Source organism: Melanotaenia boesemani, chromosome 20 (assembly GCF_017639745.1).
Source record: "Melanotaenia boesemani isolate fMelBoe1 chromosome 20, fMelBoe1.pri, whole genome shotgun sequence".
NCBI lineage: Eukaryota > Metazoa > Chordata > Actinopteri > Atheriniformes > Melanotaeniidae > Melanotaenia > Melanotaenia boesemani.
The window spans coordinates 4,511,304-4,521,147 of NC_055701.1; the positions used below are offsets into that span (position 1 = coordinate 4,511,304).

The window sequence follows — 9,844 nt, forward strand, 5'->3', positions numbered from 1 at the left end:
AGCATAGAACTGTTTTATACGCAGGCCCTAGGTGCTTCATCCATTTTTATGTTCTGCCTACAAGCTACTTCTGCAGAAGACGAGGGTGCAATGACAGCGGTTATTAAAATAAGTAGCAATCAAACCTCACACAAAGGTAAACAAACTGAAAAGTTAACAAAATGGATTTACTAAGAGCTCAGGGGCCAATGACAAAACAATTACAATGACGTGCTCTTTAAAGAGTTAAATGAAAATCTGGTGATTCTTTCGATCAGTTTTCCTTCACAAACTGAAAACAAATATTAAAACATCAGGATAAAAATTCAGCTCATGTTAAATCTAAGAAACTCGACTATCTGCTGTTATCCCCGTTCCAGCAGCTCTCTGGTTGCAAGCTTCACTGCACATCGTCTCCGTACTAACAAGACGCTGCACAGTGGAGAAGTTCTCAAAGCCACTTTGTTAATCTGGTGAGTTCTCACAGAGGTGACTGCCATCATAATCCCTAACTTCAGCATGAGCACCAGCAGAGAAGAGGCAGAGGGAAGGCAGCGGAGGTCAAGATGAGGCGGGTGAGGCCAACCGGCTACAGCATCACTGCTCATCCACGGCAAGTGCTTGTGTCACTTGATTGACAGGCCTCCAGATCTAACCTTCGCCAAAGTGTGTCGAGGGCAGCGGCTGCGAGCTGAAGGGGGGAGCGCTTGTCAACCTTATTGAGCTTCATTGACTTGATCCAGTAGCGTCACATGCCATTCTCAGCGAAAGAGACATTGTTATTAAGACAGAAGAAGGTTGGACGGTGGCTCATACAGTCAAGTTAGCTGAGGGTTAGACTGGAAAACCGAGACCTGTTTTGTTAGTCTGCAAAGACTGTTGTATGAGCTGCTAAAGGCAACCATCAGCTGTTGTATTCAAAGTGACAAAGCAAAATAGGATTGTTTTAATTAAGTGAACAGATTACAGCTCTTAGATGTTTAGAGGCAGAACCAGGCGTGGTTTCAGTCCAAATGCCTGCTGAATAATTTGAGACGTTAAGTAAAGCAACACGTACTGATGGAGAAAGCAGACGTGCTGATGGGAGTATACATAACTACACATTAATCTCTTTATGTTTATAATTCTGCATTTTGTTCGTCAGTTCTACACATCCTCAGAAATAAATGCTACACAGCACAGGATGCGTTTCCTAGGTGACGAGTAGGGGACAATTTGCCTGGGTACCTTTGATTTAGTACCATCTACAATCATGCTTCTTCTGCTATGTTCTAAACCAAATGAGCACTTGATTTCTTGTCTTCATGTTTATTGTTTATGTCCTGCAAATTCTGGGGTCTGATGTAGGAGTGAAGCTTTGAGTCTTTCCTTCTAATGTTGCCAGAAAAGATTCAAAGCTTTGGTGCATTGTGCAGGTTCCATTTGGACAAAATGCCCAAAGGATAAAAAACAAATAAAAAAACGCTTTAATGGACGCACCAAAACCTGCCTGTGTGTGGACATGGCAGACTCAAACAATAAACTCTGCTCTCATTCTTTTTTTAAATACTGCAGGCCCAGTTCAGCTCACTGATAGCTGGTTATCAAAAATCAACCAAAAGAGCTCCTAAAATATTTTTATATGTACAAAAATGTTTATTCTACCTTAATTACAGCACTATGCCAGATTATTTTATTTTTCACCCTGAACCCTGAGTTGTTTTTAAACATAAATGATTCATGTTTATATTGAACTAAATAGTTTAAATTGCTTTAATCCTTTAATATTATAATTCATAAATACAGTTTAGGAGACTTATTGCATCACTGTACGGTAAAAACTTCTAGAAACCCTGTTGTGTACGGTCTGACACTTGTCTTCTGCCCCCTGGTGGACACCTTTTGCACTACAATACTTCTGACACTTAGAAACAGTACATATTTGCAAATATTTAGTTTTATACATTTTGTTAAAGGAAAAAAAGAGACTTTTTTATCATTTATAAATAAATTTATAATTTATGCCAATTTTTTTCTTGGGTCAGGATTTAAAGGGTTAAATCTAGAAATAAGTTATATTACAAATGAAACATGTCAGAAGTCTTTGTCTTTATTCTTCTTTTATTTTACATTTTAAAGTTTTTTTTTGATTTAGGGTCTTATGAAATGAAATCATCCAACTATGACTCTATCATAATAGAGATAAAAGAAAAAGCTGTGCAGTCAGTGGCAGAGGGATCAGCCTCTTTTAAAGGTGAAGCATTGAACTCGACAGGCTTGATGTTTATTCATAAAAAAAAGTTTGACACAGCAGTTGAAACCGTTTCTGTCCCTCCCTGACACTGTGATAAAAACAAAGGTGGTTCTTTTGCAGGGATTTGGTGGCAAATCACCGAACCATCAGGTGATTATTTCTCATGAATGAGAAATAAAAACCCTGCAATTAAATAATTATCTCCTGTCATGATCACGTTGGCACTGTCCTCTTCACTGCACTGTGCTGCAGCTCCCAACCCTCACTTGGGCGGCATCATCGTTTCAGCTGTGACATGTTCACTGGGAGACGGGCCAGAGCCAAACCAGTGAGACCACTCCACCAAAGCCTGGTTTTCCAAACGCTGGCTGCAGTTCAGCCAGGCCCAGCTGCCCAGCAGACATAAACACTCCACAGGTTTAAAGATGGAAATCCAGCAGGCCTGTGAAATGTTTCATCTCTGATCTCACTCTTTCCAGCATCTCTGCAGTCCATACCAGTGTCAAGCAGGGTGTGTGTGGGGGAGGACGGGGGGGTGCAATAAATAGCTTTTTTTAAAATGTCAGATCAGCACTTCTTTTCATGTGCTGAATGTAGGAGCTTGTTTGAACCCCTCTGCTCGGACTGGGTCAGGATTAGGGTTTTTATTTTCTGATCCGTGTCACTGAATCATCTCCACAAAACCAGCAGCCATCACGGTGACAAAGGGGTTACTTTGAGCTCAGAGGGTGAGGAGGGGGGACGGACAGAGGTGCTCAGAAAAGAGTGCAATGAACTCTGTTTAGAGCCGAGGTGATGAGTAATGGAGCAGGCTTGTGAGAACCAGTGTCGGGGGGCCGTTTGTGGTTAAACATGAGCGTGTCCCTACATACCACTCTGCCTTTTCCCATCAGCCAACCCCCTCCAGGGCGTAGACAGCACATTCCATCTTTATCAATAGATGAGAAGAGGGAAAAAAAGGGGGGACTTATGTGCTTTCCGTGAAGCCAGAAGCAGAGCTGCTGGCGGTTATGGTGAGGCCATAAAGCAGCCATGTGCTGCTCAGCTGACTTTAAAATACAATTAACAAACTTCTTCCTGTCCTCAGCCAGTGAAGGGAACATGTAACGCTCTCTGCTGAGCTTTCACTTTCCTACGTCAGTTTTTCTAAACTCCAAAATTCTGTGGAAACTTTCTGCTGATTTAAAAAATATATTTCATTATGTCAAAATGATTTAAGGCATTCAGACGGGATGTCAGGGCTGTTCATGAAGAGAAGCAACAGCCCGACGCCACAGCACCCCCTACTGTTGAAGCAGAAAAAATGACCAACTTCTTTCATGGTGATAATGAGTATATAAATAATTAAATAAACTCTTAAACCAGGTAACAAAAGGCTTCTTTCTACCAGAGGTTTGATTAATGTGTTTCTCCTCAGGGAGCTGGAGACAGTTTCATTGGTGCGCTGGCATTTTACATGGCTCATCACCCCACAATGCCTCTGGAGGAGATGGCCCGCAGAGCCAATCAGGTGGCGACGGTGAGCGTGCAGGCCGTCGGCACGCAGACGTCGTACCCGTTCAAACGGGACCTTCCAGCAGAACTGTTCTGACCCAAGAAACTGGACCAAGTCTGGGCTGAAAGTTGCTTCAGAAAAGTAAAAACCAATGATGTGTGTGGATCATGGATTGATCAGCTAAGCTGTGCAGGGTTTCGTTAACACCATTTATTTAAAGGAATTACCACAAAAAAAGATCACATCTTATGAATGTTTTCAGTATGTTTACAGAGTTCAGATATTTTAAAGACAGTGATGGAAAGATGATGTTGATCCATGACTGTGGGGGGTCCCGTGTCTTGGTGATCAAAACGGTTGCAGCTCAGTCGGGTTTTCATCGTCGGCTGCAGCCTTGTTTTACTGATCCAAGAAGAAATCACCAGCCAACCAGAAACGATGACACTTTGTGTAATCCACAACAATAAAGATCTGTTCAAAGCTCCCAGGTTTATCTTGTCCTTATACTTTTGTCCATCATCAAATTGATCTGATCTTCCTTTTCTCGAAGAACAGGACGTGTTTGTTTACTGCAGAGACAAAAAAAACAGACCGTTTATTACCTCCATATGTTAACACAGTAAAGTCGGCTTTAAAATTAGTTTCAAAAGGTAGTGAAAGTATTTCGTATAACCTTTAAAAAAAAAAAAAAGCTTTTTATCTATAAATATCTTTGAAAATGTCTTTATAATATTAAATCCTATAACTTAATATGCTGAATAAAAAAAGTTAAAAATAAACACGCTTGACTTTGAATTGATTTTGCTTTAAATGACTTCCCACTGCGGAAGTGACGCTTTCCGAGCAACTTGTTGCCAAACAACCACAAAGCAGAATATTTCCGTCCTCCCTCTGCTCCCGTCTGACCCTGTTTTTATGAACAAGTTTATAAGTTTGTCCCAACAACGTTTCCATCCAGGGGTTCCGATCTGATTCCGAAATTTGGATATCAGCCGATACCAAATCAGTTTATGTAAATGTTTTATTGTATAAGGTTTCATTAGGCTGTAAACCACACATCACATCTTAATAAAAGAGCATTTGATAAACAAAATTATTCCAATTTAAATGTTTTCCAAAATAATTTAGAAGAAAAAGACCTTAATTAAACTGAAGAAGTCTGTAGTTGCTTTAAAATCTTAAAAACAAACAGTTTAGTTAGAATTTATCAGTAACAACTGATTTTTTTATATTTAAGGTCCAAGAGAAATGTGTTGAAAGGGAAGCAGGATGTATGGGAATGATCTGGGAACACTAGACAGTCTGCAGCGTTGCAGACAGATTGTGGTCTGCAGTTCCAGCTCAGCAGGCTCGTTTCTGCTGAAGAAGACTTCTGGTCATAGAAGCTGCTGCTCAGTCTGGATGAACGTCTTCATGGAGCCGAGCTGAGAACTTTATTTCAGTTTGAAGATCCTACAGACAGACTGTGCTAGTTGTGAATGTTTAAAATGGAAATGTTGCTAACACTGCGCTGTGAAATTAGCCTGTCATGCTCAACAAGCTGCAGCGTAAAACAACCCCAGCTGGAGATTCCCACGTCTTCCTTCATCTTCCTCACGTGAGTCGCACTGTCACGCAGGATTACTGCATTTTAGCTAACAGACTTTTCCAGAGTTTTCTTTCACAGACTGACTGGCCAGAATGATGAAGTTTACCTGGAACGCTTCAGGAGTGTCTGCTGCACTGTTCTCTTCCCGTCTTAGCCAAACAAGGTTTTACCCTGGAATCCTCGGCTGTTCACACATTTCAAGTTGTCGTCTTTCCTTTTTATGTTTCCAGACTAAAATATATCCAAATTAGTGACATGCTACATTAGTAAAGGCAGCGTATTCCCCATCAGACTTGTCAGTGGAGGTATTCTTGGAGTAAAAAACTAAATAATATAATTATTTACACAAGTTCTAATGAAAATATTTAATGAACTGATTGTGCATCAACTTTTTTTATTTGGGTTAAACCTACACAATACTTATAATTCATTAACACCAGACCACAAAAGCTTCACCAGTGAGGTGGATCAGCGGAATTCAGCCCAATATCGCTGAACCATGAATCATATTGATATCTGACCCTGATACTGGATCCCAACTCTAAATAAGAGTGATTTAAAAACGAATAAAATCTTAAAATCCTCAGCCCAGCAGGGAGACGAGGTCCGAGCAGAGCAGCGTGAACGTGATCAAGGTTTGATGGGGAGTAACGGGAGTCATGACAGTCCAGATGCAAAAAGAAGATAAAAGCTGGAGTCCATCACACTTTACATATGAGATGAACGGAGGTGAAAGATGTATAATAAATTAAACATTCCAGTTTAAAATAACACTAACACTTTATCTTATCATTGTTTTTCATAATGTACACATTTATTTTAACATTAACTTAATTGTGTGGAATTAAGGTGCTTGTGAAAGAATTTCCACAAAGAATACTCATATTTCAAGATGTCTTATGAGGTTGTTTTTGTCTTTATCTCACTGTTGGCTTTAATCACAATGTTCTTAGGTTGTTTCAGATAGTGGAAGCTGCAAGTTGGAAGCCCTGTGACGGCTGACATCCTTTTTATGCTTTCCAGTTGCCTCTCAGGTGGTTTTAATTTATTTAAAATTCTTGACCTGTCTACAAGGATCGCCAAACATACTGCTTATGTGTTCATATTAAGTAAGAACTGAAAGAAGAAGTTGTTTTTAATACTGATGTCTCTTGTGAAATGTTGTTGCCTACTCTAGTTAACAAAGTTACACAAAAACTTCAAAGTTGAATTTCATCCACCTTGAGGAGGTGAAATGCTGATAGAGGAATGTAGTACAGTTTGGTTTACATAACCACAAAAAGCAAGAGCTGAAAATGATGTGTTACTTTGATTCAGAGGTTTAATGTGTGCTGTGGGTCTGCTAAGAGTTGTTATTCTTGTGGGTGACATCTTACCGAACGGATCATGTTTGCGTAGCACCAGTTTTTCTCGGAGACGGTTTCTCTTTGTGTTGAAGAAGTATCCTGTCCCTGCAGCACTCATCATCTGCACCAGGATGGTCCTAAAAGAGGACAACACTGCTGTATTACTGTAAACTTAACGCTGACTCAACACCCTCAGTTCTTCATGCCAATAAAAACAAAGATCTGGTAAATTGTTTATTTAAACATGAGCCATTTTTTAAGTGGTCTTCAGACTTCCTGAAGGACTTTCCAAAGCACTGGTTTGGATGTTTCTGCCTTTTGTTCTGTTTTCTGTCCAGATACTCCCACACTGCTTCAATAATGATGAGGCCCACATTCTGGGTTCCTCCATCAGACCTGTTCCCACTTATTTTTAGTCCAGCTCATTTGGCGTCCTCAGCCTTTTCTCCCCGGTTCCCTCCCTTCAGAATTGCTTCTTGACACTCATCCTTCCACGCAGACCATTTCTGATGAGGCTTTAATCAACAGCATATGGATCAGCTGATGGTCCAGATGCATCTCTCAGGTCCTGTGTCAGGTCTTTCTTGCATTTGTTCCCATTTCTTAAGTTAAGGACATCACTTTCAGATCATTTGCTGTAGATGTTTTCTGCCCTGACACTTTTTAAGGACACCCTGCTGAGATATCAGCACTTTGGAAATGATCTTGTTGCTTTAAAAACCCTATTTTCTACTGAAGCAGAGCTGTTATCCGAATAATAAAAAGTACCATATCACGTTATTATGGCTTATTGTAAAAATGTGAAACTTATTACATTATAATGCAGTACATTTTGTGGTAAAAACATGGAATATAAACCATATTCCACTATGAATGAGAAAAATGTTCATGCAGGACGTTAGAGAAATGTCTAATTTACCAAATGGGATAAAGTTGTAATTCATACTAGGCTGAGACAAGGAAAGGTTGGACAATATGGTGAAGCTTGAAGGACACTGTGATAATGTTGAGGCTGCACCCTTTAAACCAGACAGGACTACATTTTCGTGTCAGCAACTGTCTTAATTCTCCCAGCGGTACTGATAGCCTATATCATTTTCATTTTAAATTTAAGTTTTCAGAAGACAGCTAGGCTATAGGCGTGATGGGCAGGTGATGTACCATGTTGCTCATAACTGTCCCACATTTCTTTGTGTACAACAATCATTCAGAGAAGAACAATTAATCCTTGACAAAACAATCTGGTGTTTCTGCTTGATGAGAATTATCTCTACAAAATGTATTTTGCTCCAATATTTCTAGGTTGCAACATCAGCATACATTTTCTTTCATGGTATAACACAAAACGTATCACATTATAATATATGCATTTACAATAAACTATCACATTATAGTGCAAATTTATTTTTTTTGTTTTTAAGGTGACAGCTCTATGCTTCCGTAATTTTCAGTGTGTAAGGTTTTATAGATGAAACTGAAGCTGTCTTTGGGAAAAGATGCAAGTTGAGATCCAATTTAAAAGTTGTTCTTTGCCTAGTTGTCTGTGCCGTGTCACCACAACACTGATTTATTGTTTGAGTTAGGGTACACTTTTATGCTTGAATGGTTCATAAGGTGCCTAATAAACACAAAAAAACATTTAAAAAAATCCTAACTGGACTGAAAATAAGTGGAAACAGCAGCAAAAGTGTGAAGAAAAACTTTGAAAGATCTTCAGAAAACCTAAAGAACTCTTGTTCGAAATAAATTTAATATATTAATAAAGGATCAAGCTGCTTGGAAGCTAAATATAAAAACATAAGGGTTGGATCAAAACTTTCGCACACCACTGTTCATTCAGTCACGTTACTTACTTTGATTTAGCTTTCGCCACTGAAAAGAGAGGAAAATGTGTTTAAATTAGAAAAAATATATTTATGCAAAGAGTTATGATCAACGATTTTGTTTGGGGTAACAGAGGCAACACACACTGAGCTAGCTTGCCAGAATTAGCATTTAACTGATAAATACACAACAAATATACAAGATACTTTGCTTTGGTTACTTAAAATTCTATTAATTGTGGGGGAAAATTGATAATAGCTGTCTATAAAACATACTGTATCTATAAGAGTTGGATAAATGGAATTGATATGGCAACAAATGTTTGCATGTTAGCTAACCGGACGCTAACTGGCCACATACTTTAGGACAAAGCTAACTACACCAACTCGTTAACTAAAATCATTATTATAATTGCATACTCACAGTTCACGGTGGTAAGAAACATTTTAAGCACTTTTAATTACTCTCCGACCACGATATTAAAACATAACTGTTATCCAAAGCGGGTCACATTGAACATTAGCACATCCGGTACAAGAAGAATACTTCCGGGTTGTCTTAAAGGTACAGTACCCCATAATTCACCTGGCTGAAACGGACTTCTGTACAAGGACCATTTCCATGCCATTTATCCGCATTTACAACTCCAGATCCAGGATAGAAAGACAAGATACATACATTACATAAAGACTTCTTTCTTTGGCTTTTATGGTTTTTACTCTCCCTTTTAAACTTTACCATTCTTAATAATTAAATGATATTTTATTTCTGATTATAAAAGGATTATACTTGGATAAAAGCGTCTGCTAAATGACTGTAGAATAGAATATAATACAGCCCCAGTAAAACATACATACCCTTTAGTCAAGTGACTAAATGCAATTTTTTGTAGAATATTTATTGAACCGCTGTAGTTTTGCTGCTGCAGATCCACATCACAGCTAAGTGTGGTTAGATAATTGTTACAGTGATTTTTCTTTGGTTCTTTCAAATTCCTAATGCTATATATTCCCATAAGCCCAGGAAGTTTTCCAGCGAGGTTGAAGAAAAGAGCTCAGGAAAAGACTAAGATGACAAATTGGAAGCCACTTCTTTCTTTTGGTCATTGCAGATACAGTATTACAATAACATGTCTTAGTCCTAGCCCAGATTACACACATATATGGACCACATTTTGCCCTTATGGAAGAGTTACAGCCTAAAATTCTTAATCCAGATCTAACATGGGTCACAGCAAGTGCTGTAAGTCAGGTTAGGCTACATAACTGAATTTAGACCACTTCTTTCACCCTGATTCAAGGCCAAATGTGGGCAAAAATAAACTAAATAAAAAAGCTCTGATGTGTATCATATCTGGCCCAAACATTCTTTACTACTCT

At 38.9% G+C, this 9,844-nt stretch overlaps 2 protein-coding genes across 2 annotated transcripts in view; one reads left to right on the forward strand and one right to left on the reverse strand.

Moving 5' to 3' along the window:
* Positions 1–3,898, forward strand: part of rbks (ribokinase) — a 38,835-nt gene extending 34,937 nt beyond the window's left edge. Inside the window, exon 9 of the mRNA XM_041972042.1 lies at positions 3,630–3,898. Coding sequence (XP_041827976.1) covers positions 3,630–3,803 — 174 coding nt within the window. The 3' untranslated portion in view covers positions 3,804–3,898. The remainder of the gene's footprint in view (positions 1–3,629) is intronic.
* mrpl33 (mitochondrial ribosomal protein L33) lies at positions 3,896–9,012 on the reverse strand. The gene is made up of 4 exons (XM_041972043.1): positions 8,889–9,012; positions 8,495–8,513; positions 6,672–6,778; positions 3,896–4,276 (listed from the first exon to the last, which is right to left on the reverse strand). The coding sequence occupies exons 1-4, from the start codon at positions 8,908–8,910 to the stop codon at positions 4,227–4,229; spliced, it is 198 nt and encodes a 65-aa protein (XP_041827977.1). The 5' UTR covers positions 8,911–9,012; the 3' UTR covers positions 3,896–4,226.
* Between the last annotated feature and the right edge of the window lie 832 nt (positions 9,013–9,844).

Excerpts from the sequence above, each read along its gene's own strand:
- mrpl33 (XM_041972043.1), bottom strand. The coding sequence starts at position 8,910 with ATGTTTCTTACCACCGTGAACT. Across the intron at positions 4,277-6,671 it reads ACGCAAACATGATCCGTTCG|TAAACAAACACGTCCTGTTC; the intron begins GTAAGATGTCAC and ends TTGTCTCTGCAG.